Source organism: Eimeria acervulina, genomic scaffold, assembly GCF_000499425.1.
Source record: "Eimeria acervulina Houghton genomic scaffold, Eah_scaff20, whole genome shotgun sequence".
Taxonomy (NCBI): Eukaryota; Apicomplexa; class Conoidasida; order Eucoccidiorida; family Eimeriidae; genus Eimeria; species Eimeria acervulina.
Genome location: NW_013550063.1, coordinates 22,501 through 41,834, shown reverse-complemented (window position 1 = coordinate 41,834; position 19,334 = coordinate 22,501). Strand labels below are relative to the sequence as shown.

Genomic DNA, 19,334 nt, shown 5'->3' with positions numbered 1-19,334 from the left:
CACCGTTGGAGATCTAAACTTTTGTTCTCCAGGCGGTGGTGCTTTTCGATGACAACTTTCCTCGTTTAAAGTTTTCTTAATTCTGCCATTACAGAAAGCTTCCAGAGTTCGGATGTGCTCAAGAAAATTGGTAGCTTTACTTTGATACAGCCACCAACGCCGTGCCTCCTCCTCCAATAAAATGAACCCCTTACCGACCTTAGGTACAGTTGGTAATGTTTATCTGAAAAAGGTGCACTTTGAAGAGCAAAGTACGTCGATAGAAGGGCAGATATTTTAGTAGTAGCTATTCTGCACTCAGGCACCAACCTCAGATGGACCGTTTTGCATCTTACCAGCATGAACAAGCTCAAATATGGGGAATCTGTTAACTGGTGCTACCAGTCTTCTTGCTGAATGACTTGCAAAGCAAGTCGTCCGCCTTATGGCTTGCATTATGTGTGCATTGAAAGCCATAATGTGTATATCCATGTACTAAAAGCGCCTATAGTCGCGTGTTTTTGCCCACGTTTAAAAGAAGCGACCAGGGACACCGCAAGGGCACCCACGGGGTCCACTGGACGAACCCTCCAATGATCCTTGCCGCAAAAGAAAGACGAAAATAACTACTTATTTGGCTTATTACTCTCGACCGGGCTCGTCATGCTTTGAAGCGCTTGTTTGTTTATGCCTCTGGTACGTCGAGTGCATCGGTCAATGGCTTCCTGACATCACGGTAAGCCGTGCATCAGGCCAGCTGGGAACAGCAGATGCTGGCGAAACATTTATTGCAAAGGCTTATTGGAAACAGCAGCAACAAGCGAGTCTTTTTTGAAAAGGCTCTTCGGAATTTTATGGGGTTACTTGAATTCAGCCCCTTCCTCTCGTGCCCCGACGAAATGGGAATCTCCGCGTGGCAGACAGCAAGGCGACGTGATCAGCATGATCAGCACGCCGTTGAAGTACAGTTTTCAACCAGAGCTAAACATGATAGAGGAAAACTGTCGTAAATCGCTACGAAAAAGGGGCGTTCTCTTCTTCCCTACACGGTGTCTTGATCTCACGCCGGTCCGTCGTCGAGCACCGATTTTAAGCAGGCCTCTTTTTTGCCAGTTGATTCTCGAATCTTTGCCTTCTTAAAAAACTGAGTGCTTTAATCTCGTTATGGAAGGACTGCGGGGAGTCTGCGCTGACGACTTCTCTTTTGTGAGGCCGTTTCACAGGCCCTGGCTATACATGCTCCATTATTGAACAGCCTGTGCTCGGTGGTCCCAGACATGTGGTTCGTCACTGTGGAGTTTCCTCCACTCACTCAGGGAGCATTTTGTAAACATAACTCTTCACGTCTTGGCATTTGTTCCGTTTGGCTGGCTGGATTGAGCCTGCTGTTGTTTGCACGACTGAGTGGCGCGAGCGATGCTCCCGCGCGAGTTTTTCCAGAGGCTGCACAGGATGGTGAAACCGCGTTACCATTGGTGAGAAGCCCCAGCCATGGGGATTTGCTTGATCGTGGCCCCTCTATATATTCGGGCGGGATTTGGATGTTGAGGGGGAAGATGCATCCACTGGTTTATCGCAGGCTAAGGCCAACTCCCCGCCATTTCGCCACAGGTCTCATCTTCACAGGGGCTGTGGCAGCAGTTGCCTTTTTAATTTTGAGGTGCGCATTCCTTCAGGCTAAATCGCTTGTTAGAGCCTCTCGTAGGTCGCTGGCTGAAGGGGGAGGTTACCTCCAAGCATGTGGGAACCCTAGCTATACTTCAGAGGGAAGGGCGGCCGATGCTGCTTCGGATGCGAATCCAGGTATGGAAGAGAGACTTCGGGCTTTATTGATAACGCAAGAGAAAGTGTTCGCCATTGGTTGGCGAACGATTACGAAGATGCTTTGTCTGGACGGCCTCAGGACGATGGGTGTGCTTGTCGCATTTGCAACGATTGAACAAGTTACACTCTCTGCTTTTCTGTCTCCAGAGTTGGAGGAACGGAGGAGAAGTTCAGCAGTTCAACTTCTCAGTTTGGCTCGTTTCCTTGTCCGAGGAACCCCACACATGATGCCGTTTTCGAGGCAGGTGTATCGACTGCTCCGAGCATGCAAGCTTTATTCATTCAGTCGAATCAGACGTGCGGAACTGCCAGTCATGACTCCGGATGAACGTACATGCATGCTAGAAGAATTAGTGATGGTGCAGAATGCAGCGTGGAGCTTAGTGCATGGGGCGCTGCTAGAGTTGGATCGATGGAGTCCAGCAGATGCTGGGATGCCTTTGGAGCTATTGAGCAAGCGAGTACTTCTCACGATTGCTGCGACACTCCGCACACGCCGAAGGCAATTGTTGAGGATTCCGGCAGCAGTATATTGCCTGAGCGAGCTTCAAGCGGCTGCGAAACTGAAACTGATCTTCGGCCAGGCTGGTGTTGAGACTGCTAAAAAATATGGTCCTTTGCCTGGGGCTGAAGGCCAAATCTTGCAGTTGATGACTCAGGTGGAAGAGGTACAAAGGACGCAACTTTTGGCTAAATATTCAGAAGGGGAAGAAGAACTAACTCTAGGGGAATTTTCTGCGACGGAAGAGTACACGCCAAGCAATTTTGAGGATTCCGAAATGCTTGAGGAGGCTTCTTCCTATGAGTTCACCCCTTCAGTAAAAACGACCTTCTCGACATCGAGACAAGCACTGCACATGCCCGAACACACTCCAAACTACCCCCCGTTTTATGCATTGTTTTCTTCAAACCCCCCTGCACTGCCTCTGCCTCTGCCTCGGCCTCGGCCTGGAGTAGGGAGAGAAGAGCGGCACACCCATTCCTCCTCGCCTTCCGTGCGGATACCTTCTCCGGAGATTGTTTATCCCGAGGACCACTCAGTGTGGAGAAATGAGGGTTCCACCTCTATCACTTTGCCTGCCACTGAGGGTGCAGTCGAAGCACCAATTCAAGATGCTGACGAGCTAGGCTTGCAACGAGATTTTGCAGCGTTGCGCTTCCTTTGGGAGGCCAAGGGTGACATCCTGAGTTCAGGTATTCACTTGAATTTAGATCGTGGGAACGGAGTGCAACTTCCACACGAAAGCGATAGTCAGACTCCCTTCTATGGGGTACCTCTGGGGGACCCCGCGCAGCCGTGGCCCCCTGAAGTTCTTCGACCTGCTGGCACCACAACACCTTTTGATTTAGTGGAATTAGACTTCTGGTCGACAGGGCTTAGCTTTCTGCGCTCAGGAGGGCATCAACGCGACAACGCGCAGACACGTCCTTAAGATTTCGTTTGCACACATCTGCACGGGCGGGTTTGTCTGACCGCAAAGAGGGACATTTTAGGCGAGGGAGAACAACGTACAGGAAGGATGTGTTTTCTCGAAATGGGCGCTGTATTACAGAGGCACCCGGAAAAACACAGGCGATTGCCTGCAGACGCACCAGCGATTTAGTCCTTGACTACGCATGGTGATTCTTGTGGCGGTTGCGCGGGTTGATATGATGGGCAGCCAAAGAGGACGCTTGAGATGCGCAGCATGCCGAGAAGATTGTGCCCTTACACATGTTCGTTCTTGTTGTTTTACTGACCGTCAGTGACAAACATCATAGCGTATGGGACTGTGCGCTGCATTTTCAAGAAAAACCCGGGTAAACTCATACTTTCGTTGGATCAGAGCGTCCGCGGTATGGTTTTCTGTGAGGATATATCTGCAGTGTATCGATCATGGACGTTTCTTATGCTTGCTGCCTGGGAAAACCCCCCCACTTGGTTGGCAGCCAGGTTTTTTTTTTCTGCCACATGAATTCAGGCAGCAGATCTGGAGTGCTAGATACATGGCCTGGCAGTTGGGCGGTGCCTTCTGCATTCCATATCACTCCACGTGATTCCCGCAGCACAAAACACTTCTTCAATTTTGTTTCATACCCTACTGCTGCAACCACCTCGCAGCCGCACAGTGAATGTGTTTGCCTGGGCTGTGGACTTTTGACAATGCCAGTGTCGGGGGTGGTGTGAAGCTACTGTTGCTTTATGGACTATCAGTCTGCGAATTTCCGTGATGCAGTGCGGTCTGCTCTTTATTGGTATTCTACAACCAACAGGAGGATACAGGACCGCCAAATGGAGCTGAGGTACATTTTTTGCCCCACCAAGAGCGGGGGTGCAGTGCCTTTTCTACGAAACTATGACAGTCTTGCGGAAGACAAACCAGCAAAACCAGCATGAGCATACTTAACTCCTCTGCTGTTTTGACTAAAATCGCACAAATCATGGCTTTCGGGAGCAGGAACAGTTTATGGGTCAGTCTTCCATGCGGGGGGCCGTAGAGTTGCATTTCGGGCCTAAAGCACGAACTGCTTTTTCGCGGGGGAAACTACACTGCTCCTGAGGCAAAGGCAGATACCAAGGATATTTCATTGAGAGTCTAGGATTAGAGAGTGAGTTCACAGCCGCCCGACAGTGTGCCACATGAGGCACAACGCATGCACGGTTGGGTGGCCCGGTCCCATCCTGGGAAATGTCCCGTTCATTTGAACTCCTTCGGTCAGAACAACAAAAACAGAATGCGGTTTCTGCTCCTCTTCCGCCCATGCGCGATGCGCATTTTGCCTAGCTTAAATGTATGCATGCCTGGATTATGACAGGGAAGTTACCAGCTGTAGTAGCTGTAGTGGTGTGCCGTGGAATTCACTTGCTTTTTCTCCATTAACATCTTCGATAGAACTAATTTTTGACTTCATAACACTGGCGGTTCATGCTGGGGGTGGGTTTACGGAGGAAGCAGAGACTCCATGTGGGGCCACCTTGCCCACACAGTGACCTCGCGCGTTGGGTCCCTTTCACGATTCATTTCTAATTTGTGGGCAAATAGGCAATTCATCATGAAAAAATTAATTTTAATGAAGTGGTCCAATTGTTGCGCTAAATATGGTTGCATTTGTAGTCGCATCGTAGTTGACAGCGCCTCGTCGAGACTTGAGGCCTGGTGTTCAGTTGAAGGCGGAGGCATATTTTACGCCAACGTCACGTATAGCTACCGAGGAAAAGTTCACCTTTTGATTCGATTATATCGGCAATCCTCTATCTGTATAAGGTGGGGGTGCGTCTTCCATTTTCTTCGGGTGATGTCCGATGTGGACTCTGCCAGCTCGTAGAGTTGAATATTTCCAGTGGCGCAGTAGGTCCCGTTCGTGCTTTTCGCTTTCATTTAGGCCACCGCTCTCTCATATGGTGGGTTTTGTGGCTGCAAACAGGGTAGATAGTTCTTGACGTGAAGGATAAATGCCAAAAAAGCCTGTGGAAAAGTCAGGTTCGTCTCAAGCGACCATTGACACGCGCACAGATGCGCAAAAGTGACAGTTTAGTAGTAAAGATTCTTGTTCAGATAAAGAGAGCGGGTATTAAGACATGCATGCCACCAGCCGCTCGAGTTATGCGGTGAAGAGCTGACAAAGCCTGTGCCCACTCCATCGGGAACCTCACATCTCACTTTCGTTGCGGTCACTCACACTTTATTAGCCCCTTTTCCACTATCTGACAGGGCGCATTGTGCTATGGCCAAGGACAGAATGAGAAAAATGCGCGGGACTCCTTTCTGTAGTTTGTCAGCACGGTAAGGAAGTATGATGTTAGTCAACCAGAAAACCGGGGAAACGGTTTTTTTTTGTCGATTACTGCGGGCGAGGAGTTTTTCAGTAAATAAGACGCAATATGTTACATCCAAGAATAACACAACCCTCATTTTGAAAACCAGGAATCGTTAATACTCAAAATTGTCTCTCGATTGGTGTTGTTAACAGAAGAGTCTCAGCTGACTAACAGGGCTAGATCGGCTACAGTTCGTCAGTGCCCCCACCCTATAGTAGTCCGGCATCCTGTATTAGAAGAACGGAGCAAAGCTGCATAGTGTACCTGCGACCGAGTTCTGTTTGCTTTACGTCTGACGTCGTCTCTTCGCTGCTGGAGTTGATGCCTGATGCTGGACGATGCATTTATACAAATCCACGTCAGCTGAGGGGTGTTAATTGCTGCTTGTGAAGGCGTTCATGCACGCGAGTTCCTCAAGATGTGATTGTTTCCGGGCTCTGAGGTGCTGAAATGATATTACCGAACAAGACGATCTCCGCCGCCAATCAAGCTGAACCACGGGGCTGCCCACAGATGCATTCGCTGACTCACGGGGCTTGGCATCAGATGCATGTAATTGTGAATCAATGAATAAAGCTGATAAATATCCGCTTTCATTGCCCTTGAAGGAATGTTCAGCAGGCAGCTAGAGAGAGCCGCGTTCCTCCAATAATGCTACATGCTAACAACAGTCAGGCCTCCAACCCAGTGCATCATTCCAAGCAGCTGCGACAGAATATGCACGGTTAATCGGGCTTCTTGTTCTGTTCCGGGTACCCAAAGTGCTTAACTACGATGCAGGTGTTCCAGGAACGTCGTGTCTAGACACTGCATTCTTTGTAGAGAGTTCCTCTAAAGGATTCGAACGTACGCCTTGCACCAGCTGGCGTTCAGCAACGCCGAACTACATACCAGAAGCGATCCATGCCTCAGACCATCGAACAACAGGCAAAGATTAAACTAATTCAGCTTTACCATTTCACTACTCCTCACAAAATCCCTTTTCACTGCAAAAAATCCCCCACTGCAGCATAAAAAGATGTCCTGGACCACTAGACGATAGGGGCTTATAATGATATATTTCCAGGCGAATACCCATGGAGCCACAGACTGCCCTTCCCGGCGGCCTCGAGCGACAGTCGGCGAAGGAAGAAACGAGCGAGGCATCATCTAGCCAACCTTTGCTGCCGACCCAGGAACCGCAGAAACAGCAGCAAGAACAACAGCAAGACCAGCAGCAAGAACAGCAGCAAGAACAGCAGCAACAGCAACAGCAGCAGCAGCAGCAGCTAGTGCAGCCGAAGGAGGATTCGTTTCTGGTGTGTACCTGCAGGGCCCTCCTGCAGAAACATGGGGCGTTGGGAGAAGATGGCCTTTTTGAGGATCCTGACTTTCCTCCTCTTCACTCTGAAGACTCTACGCATCCTCCCGTGTGTTTTCACTGTGGGTACTTGCTTTGCAGTTTGTTTGTAGAGTCAGCGATGGGTACAGCATAACCAGCGAATCTAGCGCAAATGTATCAGCGGGACTCGCATGCCCATTTGTTCGCTTGTGCTGTATCCAGGGGAGCGGGGGGGAATTTGCAGGTGTATTGAAAGAGCTGCTGTGGGTGCGGCCTGACGAAATCGTTCAGCGCATTCAACAACAACAGTGCAAAGCCCAGCGGGTCTCGCGCCCTCAGCCGCAGCAGCAACAGTTGCAGGAAAAACCCATGCAATTGCAGCAACCAGAGAAAACTGCCATTCTGTTTAGCAGCAACCGAATCGCTTCAACGGTGGCTCAGGGTATTCTGCCTTCCCGCGCATTCGCTGCTGCGGCCAGCGGACTAGCAGCCTCAAACCCCCGCCTCATCAGGGAGGCGCTGGTGCATCCCCAGGAGTGGCGGTAAATAAATAAATAAATATAAATGAATTCCGAGGCCTTTGGCTTAAAGTTGATGCTGGCGTTTCTCACCTCAGGGTCGCTCAAGGCCGCGGCAACTAATTTCGCGTAGAGCGCCCCCAGAGGCTTAAAAGTTGCAGCGGTTGAGAGGTTCAGCTGTGAAACCACTGCATTGGTATCTGTATGTATCTCTCTGTCGCTGCAGTGCTCGCGGCATATTTTGTGCCGCTTTCTTCCGGGGGAGCCAACGCGAAGTGGTTTCGGTGGACACGCGCTTACCTTGTCGTCTCTCTCAGCAGCCTAAAGAACATACGCGGAGGTCTCGCTGTTGCAGTAGAGCTGGAGGCATAGAGGGCCACAGAGCTCGAAGGAGCACCAGGAAAGGAACAGTCGCACCAGGAGCAGTTCAGCCACTCGACGAAGGAAGCGGTTCTGGCGCTGCCGCTGCTGCTGCTCCTGCAGAGGCGGAGGGCACGCAACCAGACGCAGCAGTTGCTGGGCAACAATCTCATCATGCTCACTTAGGTGGAACAAAACAAAAGAACAAACGTGGCGAACGATGCTCTGTGGACCCAGCACACACACAAGCAGACGGCGCTGACTCTCCCGTAGAATTCGCGTGAGCCTTTATCGCCAAAGTTGAATGCTAATGTTATACTAGAACTGCTTGAAAAAATGATCAAATATATCCTAAAAGAAAACAGACACACTTCTCTTTCCCTGTCACGTGAATCTCCCCGTTGATATATGCGAAACAGCCATTGCTCTACCTACCTTATCGCAGTTGTCGAAAGGGTTTAGTGTTTATGGTTTACGGTTTTAGACTTTAGAGTTTAGGGTTTAGGATCTTAGCGTTTAAGGGTTTAGGGTTAGAGCTCTCTTTTGTTTAGTCGTAAAGCCCATTCATTTCTCCTCTCTTGATCCCCTTTCCGAGTATGTCAGCCTGGTAATTCGATGAGGAATCTAAACACAGAAATTTTGAATCGAACCCTCCGCCTGATGTTTTACCCCTGGAAACGCGAAAATAGACAATAGAAAATGGTGTAGCACTCTACATAGCAGCTATCTACGTTCCGTGTGTCACTACCTATTGTTCGGTTTGTTCTTGCTCTTGTTCTGGCGGCCGTCTTTGCTTTTGATTTTGTTCTTGTTCTTGCTGTTCTTGTTCTTGTTTTTCTTCTTGTTGTTCTCGTTCTTGTTCTCGTTCCTGTCCTTGGTTTTCTCCTTCTTGTTCCTGGTCCCGTCCTCGTTCTTGTTCCTGCTGTTCTTGTTCTTGCTCTCGTTCTTGCTCTTCCTGTGCTGCTGCTTCTGCTGCTGCCGAATCTGCCGCAGTCCTGCAGCTGCCACTGCGTGTTATATCTCTGGAAGCCTAGATGATCCTGTTGCTACCTTTTTTATTTTTTTCGCAGTTTTTCTCACTGCCACGCATTCGAGGAGGTTTGGCTGCCTCTTCTGGAGAAGGCGTACGCCAAGTTTCTTGGCTCTTACGAAGGGGTAGCGCAGAGGTTCGATTCTCCTCACTCCCGCTTCCCTGCCCCTCAATTGCTGCTGATGCGTATTTGAATCATTCAAACTGTAAAAACAGTGCAGATATAGAAAGCTCGTATTTATTGTACTTCTTTCCAGCAACGGACGTAGAAAATTAGTTGTAGCGATGCCCTTGATAAAAAGATTTCCGTTGGGTGATGTCCAACTCCAGCGACGAGAACCAGAGAAAAAGTGATTGCTCGGATAGAACATGCTCTGAATACCCCCAACAACAGTAACGCAAATGCCAAGATATATATAGTATACAAATATCATATACATATATATATATATATATGTATATATATATATATATATATATATGATATATGTATTGATGCATGCATATTTTCAAATATATATAATATATATATATTTACGTATATATGTACATATATATATAATATATATATACGTAGGACATACATGGATGTTTTATAAAATGCGCATATATATATATATATATATGCATGTATTCATGCAAATGTCTTACCATGTGCATTATTATTGTTTATTGATTACGCTGGGCGTCTTCAGGGCCTTTCGAGATATTGCTGTAGACCTGACGGGAGGCGTTGGTGCGTTTTTCCTTTTCATGCCGAGAGTGCAATTTGTTTGGCGGTCTGCTTTGCATGCAGCACTGGCTACCATGAGTGCATTTGTAGTTACATTTGGTAGTAGTAAAACAGCGAAGGTACGCAAACAGGAGCGGCATGAAGAAAGGAATCCGCTGCCTGCTGTTGAAATATATATTATTGTCACTGGGTATATCCGATATTTGGCGCGAGGTGTATGCACAGTTGAAGAAAGGGAAATTCAATGTTTCGATGCTCCGGTTCTTTGGGCCAAACTCCGAAAGTAAGACAATCGATATACACCCGCATAAACGCGCTTCTCTATGTAGAGCGGCACTCCCCGTCATATATATATATATATTATTTATTAGTAAAAGGAGGCATCTAGGCGCCCCTTGTTCTGATCTAGGACGCTAGTGCATGCACTATGGCATGCATGGGTTGCGCTTCAAGGTTCTTCTTAGGAGCGTTTTAAATGGAAATGAAACGTACAAAGCCAACCGACACCACCGTCACAATCCATCACGCGCATGCATGCATTCATGCATGCATGCACTAGGGTTTACGGCTGATAGTGTGTTCTTCTTTGTACAGGACTTTCAACTTTGGGGGCTGTTTTCTTAGCTGCGTCGCTCGTGGTGCAGATATCGAAAAAGACAACATTCTGCCAGACAGACACTACACCATCATCGATGTTGTCCGGGTGCGTACACCAGAAAAAGCGACGCTGAATTGCTGAAACGCCCTCCTCAAGCATTGCCGGCCTTCACTTCTAAACCCTAAACCCTACACCTTTGCAAGTGCGAATGCATGCGTGGGGTGTGTACGGTCCTCACAGGTCGACGAGTTGCGGCTGCTACGCCTTCATAACCCCTGGAAGGTCCCGACTTGGCGAGGAGAATTCTCAGATTACCATCGCTCATGGACGCAATACCCTGGTGTGCGGCAACTGAGAGCGGTGCAACACTGCAACAGCAGAAGTAGCAGCAGCAGAAGCAGCACTGTTGCAGCAGCAGCGCACTGGTTTAGCCGCAGATTTGCCGCCGCAGTAGCAGCAACTACATTCACTCCGCAGCAGCAGTGCTGCTGCCTCAGCATCAGCAGTGCTGCTACTGAGGCAGCACTTTGCTGCCCAAGCTGATGCACCAGCAGCGCCTCCCTTCATCAGCGTTGCTGCTGCTGCAACAAGTGTATTAATAATAATATTAATAAACTAATAGTGCTTTATTTAATAATGTTAGTATGGGTTTCAATTTCATACACTCTATTTCTTGCCTCACACAATTTAAAAGATAATACTTGCAAAAATTATTTATAATCTTAAATTATAAACAATTTACAAATATTTTTAAACAGCGATTTTTAAATCATTTTGCAAACCATTTCATCAATCTTCAAGTTTACACCCCCCTAATGATGATAATAACAATAACAATCACTAAATAATAATAATAATAATAATAATAATAATAATAATAATAATAATAATAATAATAATAATAATAATCTCATGATGATTATTATTATCATTACATCAGGGAAAGCAGCTGGTTGTGGTTCATATAATAGCCTTTATAAAGAATGGAAAAAGCTTATTTGTTCTTTTGTTTCTTTTTGCATGCATGCTGCAGATTTAAAAGACAAACTCAACTACAAATTCGGCGATACCCCTGCTGCCTTTTGGATGAAATTCGAGACATTTCTTGAGGTGTTCACCAACATTTGTTTCTGTCATTATTTGCCTCCTCAGCAAAGAAGGCCATTTCCCTTGCAGCCGCTGTATACACCGCGAGCAGCCCCACCACCAACGGCTGACTTTGTTAGCCAATCGCATGCAATGCCTGCAATGCATGCAATGCATGCATGTATTCAGGGGTGTCAAGAAGAAAACCGGTGTGTTAGAAGCTGCTTTCTTGTGCTGCAGCTTTGAGGGTTTAGGGTATAGGGTTTACGGTTCAGGGCGTAGGGTTTAGTGTTTAGGATTTAGGGTTTAGCGGATAGTGTCCAGGGTTTATGGATCAGGGTTTATGGTTTAAGGTTTTAGGGTTTAGGGTTTAGGGTTTAGGTGGGGTTTGAGTTGACTCTACAGGGAGGCCAGCGTTAATGCCCCGGTGCAGAGCGAAGTATGGAGATATGCAGAGGGCGCTGAGGTGTATGTAACATCTCAAAGAGACAGCTGGAGGGGATTGTCTCTTTGCGGTTTACCTCGAGATTGGGTCCGGAGCCCTTTGTCTGCAGCAGCAGCAGCAGCAGCAGCAACCCCGCAGCAATCACCCCGCAGCAACGACCCCAGCATCAGCAGCGCCACAGGCAGCAAGGCACATGCATGCAACTCATTAGGGGGGCCCTTCTCTGGGGCTTCCAACAACAGGTGGTGTATCCAGAAAATAGAGACAGCTCCATCTGCTGCCCACCAAACGAGTATCAAGACAGCAGGCTTCTCAGCAGCAGCACGCGCTCCGTCTGTTGCTGCTCCCGCTTCCGTTGCTGTTGCTGCTGCTGCTGCTGCTGCTGCTGGGGTGGGGTCTCGAGGCGCAGCAACACCGACCTCAGCAACAACAGCAGCAGCAGCACAACAACATAGGCACAGCACGGTGCGGAGCTATACATACACCGCAATCAGCCGTCCCTCAGCTTTTGTTCGCTACGAACGCCAAGCCGAAGGCTTTGATATGGCATGGGTTAATGCGCCGATGTTTCTAGTGTATGTACCCTCTCCTGCGTCTGCTGCTGCTGCTGCTGCTGCTGCTGCATCTTCTGCTGCTGCTACACCTGCTGCCGATGGTGACGATGGCTCAAGCCATCTTCAGAGGGAGCACCAGCAGCAGCAGCAGCAGCAGCAAACGGGGCAGAGGTCGGGGCAAGAGCAGCCCCAGCAGCAAGGCAACGAGCAACAGCAACAGCAGCAACAGCAGCAACAGCATGTGGATATCCTCCTTTCTATAACTCAAGACTGCAGCCTTGACGCAGCTCCGATTAGCTTGGCGGTGTTTAGACCGAAGGTAGGGGCAGCCACAATATCTGCACTGAGGGTTTATTGTTTCCTTACGCTGATTAGAGTTTGAGGTTTAGGGCTTAGGGTTTAGGGTCTAGGGCTTAGGATTTGCGGTTTAAGGTATAGTGTATACGGTTTACGGTTTACGGTTTGGAGCGTAGGCTATAGGGTTTAGGGTTTAGGGTTTAGGGTTTATGTGTGTATGTGCGCAGGATTGTCGGCGCATCTGGTCGCATGCAGACGCGAAGCTGTTGGGGCTGTCGCAAGGTGTAGCTGAAGAAGATATGTCTGCATGCATTGAAGCCTTTAAAGGCGGATGCTGCTGCATAGCCAAGTGCATGCAGGGTTTGTTAGTGGGTGCACCTGAGCCGCGGGGCCCGTGGAGAGACAGCAGTTTGCGTCTCTTGCTGCAAAACAAAAATAAAACAAACAACAACAATAAAACAAAAAAAAATTTTAAACTTTTACTCGTCGTCTGCTTCCAAAATGCACCTCCTGACAGCAGCAGCTTAAAGTCAAACGAATTCGTCTTCCGTACATTCAGCTCCCACCCAGTAATCAAACCCTAAACCCTAAACCCTAAACCCTAAACCCTAATGTCTAAGGCTGTACCCTCACCACTCTAAACACTAAACCCTGAATTCTGGGTTCAAAATCCTAAACCCTAAATCCTAAACCCTTTATCAAACCCTAAACCCCAAAGTCATAAACCTGAAAAGCTACGAAGAGACCTATACTCCTTTCACCATCAAACGAATCCTAAAAATATATATAGAGGATAGGGTTAATTTCTTGCTTGCATGCAGGTGTATATGCTAGGGTTTATTTATTTATTGTTTGCATGCATGTCTGCATAAGGAGGGTTTATCTATCATTATTATTATTATTACTATTACTATTATTATTACTATTATTATTATTGCATGCAGGTGTATATAGCCTATGGTTTATTTATTATTATATTATTTTTGCATGCAAGCGTATATATAAAGGGTTTATTTGTTTAATGCTTGCACTCATGTGTATATAGAAAGGCTTTATTATTATTACTATGATCATTATGATTATGATTATGATTATTATTATTATTATTACTGTTACTATTACTATTATTGCATGCAGGTTTATATAGAAAGGCTTCCGCGTCCGCAGCACTATGAATTTTCGGGTGTATGGACACATGGTACTGCAGGTGAGTTTGTTTAAGGTTTTAAAATAATATAATTAAATGTTTTAAAACCAAACAATAAAAACAAACGGAAGAGGTTCGACTCTACAACCAGAACTATATAGAACAAAAGAAAAAAAGAAAGAGAGACACACACAGAGAGAGAGAGAGAGAGAGACAGAGACAGACAGACTGAGACAGAGACAGAGACAGAGAGAGAGAGAGACAGAGACAGAGACAGAGACAGAGACAGAGAGAGACAGAGAGAGACGAGACAGAGACAGAGACAGAGAGAAAAAGAGAGACAGAGACAGAGACAGAGACAGACAGAGACAGAGACAAAGAGAAAAAGAGAGACAGAGACAGAGACAGACAACTACGTAGAGGATCCAGCTCTTTTGCTTCCTCTCCTCCCAGTAGAGTTGTTGTCATTGTTTATTTGCTGCAGCTAAAATAAAAACAAAGAGGGCTACACCTTAAAAGATATTTGCATGCAGTTTGTTTCTGTCTTCTATGTATACATGTAATACATAAAAAGAAATATGTATATACATGTATATATATGTATATATATAATATGTATACAATATATATATATATATATATATAACACCATCCCTCTCTCTATGTAGACTAAACTAAATAAAATGCGTGAATTCTATTATCTATAACAATTATGAAATATAATTAATTAAATAAATTAATAATAATATAAACAAATAAATAAACAATTACTCATACTCTGCTGCATGCAGGAGGACGGCTTCTGACTTTCGGCGATCACCGCGGCGCTGCATTTAACTCCGCGTGGGCGACAAATCCGCAGTACGCGGTGTACGTACACCCCAGGTGAGGTGCAGCAGCAGCTAGCCATAGCTTGTACTAACTGCACCAGCTAGCCAGAGTAGCTAGCTTACCTAGCTAGACCAGATTGGTGAGCGCAGCTAGCTAGGCTAGCTTGGCTAGCTAGACTAGCATGGCTAGCTTAGATGCCTAGGCTGCCTACGGCGTAGCTAGCTAGGCTAGCTAGGCTAGCTTGGCTGGTTTGATCAACTTGGCTAGCTAGACTAGCTAAGCTAGCTAGGCTAGTTTGGCTAGCTGGGGAGTCGTGGCTAGCTGGATTATCCGCTTTCTCTATGCATGCGCGTACAGATGAGTGCATGCAAAAATAAAGTTGCCAGTGGGCGTCTTTATTTGGGGCTGGCTTAGGCAGCAGTAGGAAAAGAGTTTGCATGCACATTGCATGCATGCAAACGTTTTTGCATGCGCATGCAGATATCCTGAAGCCACAATTTGTATTGTTGTCTCGCGGCAGAAAGCAAAAAGAAAGAACGAGCAGCCCAGCCGAGTAAGACTCTCCACATCAAGCTAGCTAGCTAGCTAGCTAGCTAGCTAGCTGGCTAGCTTGATTGAGTGGACAGCTAGCCAGCTATCTCTCCAGCTAGCTGCCCAGCTAGCCATACACCGATCTATCGAGCTAACCGTAGCGCAGGCGCAGCCTAGAGGTCTTTGCGGATGCTTGCTGCTTCTCTTTCTGCTTCTGATGATTGCACTTCGGCCCCTGTTGTTGCTGTTGCTGCTGGTTTTGCTGCTGGGCTTGCTGCTGCTGCGCTTGCTGCTGCGTATGCTGCGTTTGCTGCTGCTTGTGCTGTCTTTGCTGCCTTTTCTGCTGCTGCGTCGGCGTTTGCTGCTGCTGCCGCCGCGTTTGCTGCTGCTGTCGCTGGGTTTGCTGCTGCTGCTGCATTTGCTGCTGCTGCAGGTTGGGCTGGTTGCTGCTTTGATGCGGGACCCGAAGAACGCCGACGAAGTGGAAGAAAGTTTGGCGGTTGGCAGTTTGCAAGTTGATGAGTAAAAGAAAAACAAGAAAAGCAAAAAAATATATTTTATTAGTGCATCAATGCGAAGAACAAAATAATATATATTGAGATGTTTATGTTAATGAAGCGCACCGCAATAACAATAATAATAAGCAATACTAATAATAATAAACAATTAATAATAAAAATAATAGTAATACTAATAATAAAACATCTTAGGGTTGAATTCGGTAAAGATTTGTTGCGGCTGCTCCAGCGGTGGGGTTGTTGTACTTTTCTTCGTTTGTTTTTTTTGTCTTTGTTTGTTTGCTGTTGCTGCAGTGTTGATTGCTTTGGTGTATCGCCGCCTCCACCTCCTCCAAAGTTGTACAGGAAGTTGAAGGTCAGCCTCTTCTTTAGGGTTTAGGGTTTAGGGTTTAGGGTTTTGGGTAGACCCCAAACTGTAAATCCAGGGTCTAGGGTTTATTTAGCTGTTTTTAGTTTTCCTGAGGGTTTAGGCTTCAGGCTGTATTGCTCGGTGTAAGCCCTAAACCATGGTTTAGATCAAGTCCTAAACCCTAAACCCTAAACCCTAAACCCTAAAGAAAGCCTGCAAACAGCCGCTTCTCTTCGTCTTCTTTCTTCCTTTTTTAAAGAAGAAGAGAGAAAGAAGATTGTACATGCAAATATGCATGCAAATATGCATGCAGATATGCATGCAATTGTTTGCTGCAGATTGAAGCAGACGAGTGGTTTGTTGACAGCATAGGAGAAGACAAGTGTTCTGTTAAGTTAACAGTCCGAAGCGGCGCGGTGGGCTGCACATTAGGGTTTAGGGTTTAGGGTTTGGGGATTAGGGTTTAGCGTTTGGAGCTCATTATGAGGGTTTGCGGATTAGATGTTTGTTTAGGGTTTAGGGTTTAGACGTGATGATTTGGGGTGCTTTGCGGTATATAGAGTTTGGCTGGAGAACGAGAGGGTTTTTGGGGTTTAGGGTTTAGGGTTTAGGGTTTATTGGGTGTATGCGCGGGTTTGCAGGGGCCGCTTATTATTTCTCCTTTCTTGGAAACTGCGGATACCCTTGGAGCCTTCACTTTAAACATCTTTAGTGATTTACCTTTACAGGTGGCTGGAGAACGAGAGGGTTTTTGGGGTTTAGGGTTTAGGGTTTAGGGTTTAGGGTTTGGAGCTGGTCAATGAACAATATTTCTTGATTGTGCCTTTAAAGAACGTTATTTTGTTGCTTTTTTTTCTGGTTTATATACTTAAGAAGCATTTTTATTGTTATTGTTCTTTTATCTTTTTATATACACTTAACAGCACTTCTTTTACTGCTTTCTTTCTCTTTTTCTCTTTAAAGACAGTACAAGAACTTGACTCAACAAAACATCAAACTTTTGTAGGACGCTGGGAGGCGGAGACCGCAGGCGGCTGCTACAATTTTCCTGCTTTGTTGCGCTCGCCTCACAGAGAAGCAACACGTGAGGGTTTAGGGTTTAGGGTTTAGCGTTTAACGCTTTGGAGTTGCGTTAGGGTTTGCGGTTTGGGGTTGTGGAGTTGGGGTAAGGTGTTAGAGTTAAGGGTTTAGGGTTTTTCGCGTTGTGGTTAGGGTTTAGGGTTTAGGGTTTAGGGATTTAGGGTTTACTGACTGGGGTTTAGGGCTTAGGGTTTTGGAATTGCATTGAGGGTTTAGGGTTTAGAGTTGAGTTTGGGCTCGTTGTGGATTGCGGATTTAAAAGTTGGGCACAGTATTGCGTGTCTAGGGTTTAGGGTTTAGGGTTTAGGGTTTAGGGTTTTCATGCATTATTTGGAGGCGGTTGTCTCTGTGGACAGGCGGAGCTCTGAATAACGAGGAGACAGGCGGAGATACACCGCATGCAAGCATAAAAAAGAGAGACGCCTCAACATGGTTTCAAAACCCTTGCTTTTATGTTATTGCAGCAGAGACAGCAGAAGTAGAATTGACCCTTGCCAGACACGACGATTGCTGGGCCAAGCAGAAAGAGCAAGTTCGATTCCCAAACCCTAAACCCTAAACCCTAAACCCTAAACCTTAGGGCTTTACAGGTGCCTTCCACGTTGCTGAGCCCCCTTCTAAACGCTTCGCCTGCAGATAGGTCCCCCGGTTTAGCTTGGGGTTTACGGTTTAAGGTTTGAGGATTAGGCTGCAGAACTAGGGTTTAGGGTTTAGGGTTTAGGGTTTAGGGTTGTACTGAGGTGTGCAGGATACAGCGGGATGCATGATAGGCCTTTATGTCTTTAGAGGCAAAAATATATGTCAAGAGGAATTAATACAACAGACAGATTTCACGGTGGGCTCATAAGGGTTTAGGGTTTAGGGTCTAGGGTTTGGGGGTAAGGCTTAGGGTTTAGGGTTTAATGTTTGGCGTTTAGAGTCTGAAGATCAGGGGTAAGGGTTTAGGGTTTAGGATTTCGGTATTAAGGTTTAGGGTTTGGGGTATAGGGTTTAGGGTTTAGGGTTTAGGGTTCAGGGTTTAGGGTTTAGGATGAAGTTGATGTTGTTTCTTCAGGTCGGCAACAAGATTTCGCTGTCTGTTTGCTTTGCATGTACACCCGGTGGCTCTGAGGAGTACACCGTAGTCCCAATCACTTGGAAGGTATGCCTCTTATCTGAGCAAACCCTCAGGGTTTAGGGTTTAGGGTTTAGGGTTTAGGGTTTACAGTTTTCATCTAAGGGCATGCACGCATGCAAGCATGCGTATGCAAATTTTAGCATGTGCTGAGATACAGATGGTTTGTGTTGGTTTTTGGGGTTAGGGTTTAGGGTTTAGGGCTTAGGGTTTAGGGGCAATCTACCGCAAGAATATTTTGTTTATTTCAAGGAGGGCATAGCAGAGACACCTCAACGTAGGAAAATCGATTTAAATTGGGGTTTGCCTTCAGCTGGTATTGTGCTTTCCTAAACCCTAAACCCTAAACCCTAAACCCTAAACCCTAAACCCTAAACCCTAGTGTGTGGTGTATGCGTTGCAGCCTGGAAAGACAGGCGATTTTTTGTTAAACTTCCGGGGGCCCCTCGACCGCCTCTCTATCATTCCCGCTACCCGCAGCGATCGAAACCCTAAACCCTAAACCCTAAACCCTAAATCACAAGTAATAAACACCGAACAATAAACCCTATCTCTAAACCCTTAACTCCAAACAACACACCCAAAGCAATAAACCCCAACCTCGAAACCCTAAACCCTAAATCCTAGGCGCCAGTAGCGTCTACTTGGATGATTTTGATTTAGGGTTTAGGGTTTAGGGTTTAGCACCCCCACCATTTACGCATTTCTTGTCATAAAGACTTCATGTAAATTACATGGGAATAGAAAAGAGGGTTTAGAGTGTAGGGTTTAGGGTTTAGTGTTTAGGGTTTAGGGTTTAGGGTTTAGGGCTAAATCTATTAGTTTTGTCTTGAGCTCTGAGCGGCAGTTAATGCAACTAAGGCAAAGGGTAACAAAGTAAAGAAATCATCTCAAGAAAACGCATGCATGCATTCGTGCACGAAACTTGCATGCATATTAAAACAAGCATAAATGCAGCAGCAGCAGCAGCTGCTGCTGCAGCTGCTGCTGATCGTGCTGCTTATGCTGCTGCTGTTACAGCTGCTGCTGGTGCCGCTGCTGGTGCTGCTGAAGCAGCAGATGCTGCTGAAAATGCTGCTGCTGCTGCGGCTGCAGCTGCAGCAGCAGTGATCGCATCTGCCACTTCAACTATAGAAAGGAGACAGGAGACAAAAAAAGACAAATCTTAACTTGAAAAAAATTGTTCTTGCGATAAGTCCCTGCGGGGGGCTAAAGTAAAC

At 46.6% G+C, this 19,334-nt stretch overlaps 2 protein-coding genes across 2 annotated transcripts in view; both read left to right on the top strand.

Annotated features, from left to right (window-relative positions):
• Positions 1 to 1,143: 1,143 nt before the first annotated feature.
• On the top strand, positions 1,144 to 3,236 carry EAH_00005060 (hypothetical protein, conserved; the record flags this gene model as incomplete). Its single annotated transcript, XM_013396677.1, has 3 exons — positions 1,144 to 1,185; positions 1,296 to 1,454; positions 1,656 to 3,236. The coding sequence occupies 3 exons, from the start codon at positions 1,144 to 1,146 to the stop codon at positions 3,234 to 3,236; spliced, it is 1,782 nt and encodes a 593-aa protein (XP_013252131.1).
• A 3,442-nt stretch (positions 3,237 to 6,678) lies between these two features.
• Positions 6,679 to 19,334, top strand: part of EAH_00005050 (hypothetical protein, conserved) — a gene marked incomplete at both ends in the record, with an annotated part of 13,395 nt that continues 739 nt past the window's right edge. Inside the window, 16 exons of the mRNA XM_013396676.1 lie at positions 6,679 to 7,011; positions 7,146 to 7,465; positions 7,797 to 8,081; positions 8,872 to 8,967; positions 9,527 to 9,610; positions 10,159 to 10,267; positions 10,403 to 10,502; positions 11,196 to 11,457; positions 11,654 to 12,566; positions 12,772 to 12,845; positions 15,003 to 15,075; positions 15,487 to 15,575; positions 15,866 to 15,926; positions 16,259 to 16,336; positions 17,749 to 17,835; positions 18,055 to 18,141. Of these exons, the coding sequence (XP_013252130.1) occupies positions 6,679 to 7,011; positions 7,146 to 7,465; positions 7,797 to 8,081; positions 8,872 to 8,967; positions 9,527 to 9,610; positions 10,159 to 10,267; positions 10,403 to 10,502; positions 11,196 to 11,457; positions 11,654 to 12,566; positions 12,772 to 12,845; positions 15,003 to 15,075; positions 15,487 to 15,575; positions 15,866 to 15,926; positions 16,259 to 16,336; positions 17,749 to 17,835; positions 18,055 to 18,141 (3,051 nt within the window). The remainder of the gene's footprint in view (positions 7,012 to 7,145; positions 7,466 to 7,796; positions 8,082 to 8,871; positions 8,968 to 9,526; positions 9,611 to 10,158; positions 10,268 to 10,402; positions 10,503 to 11,195; positions 11,458 to 11,653; positions 12,567 to 12,771; positions 12,846 to 15,002; positions 15,076 to 15,486; positions 15,576 to 15,865; positions 15,927 to 16,258; positions 16,337 to 17,748; positions 17,836 to 18,054; positions 18,142 to 19,334) is intronic.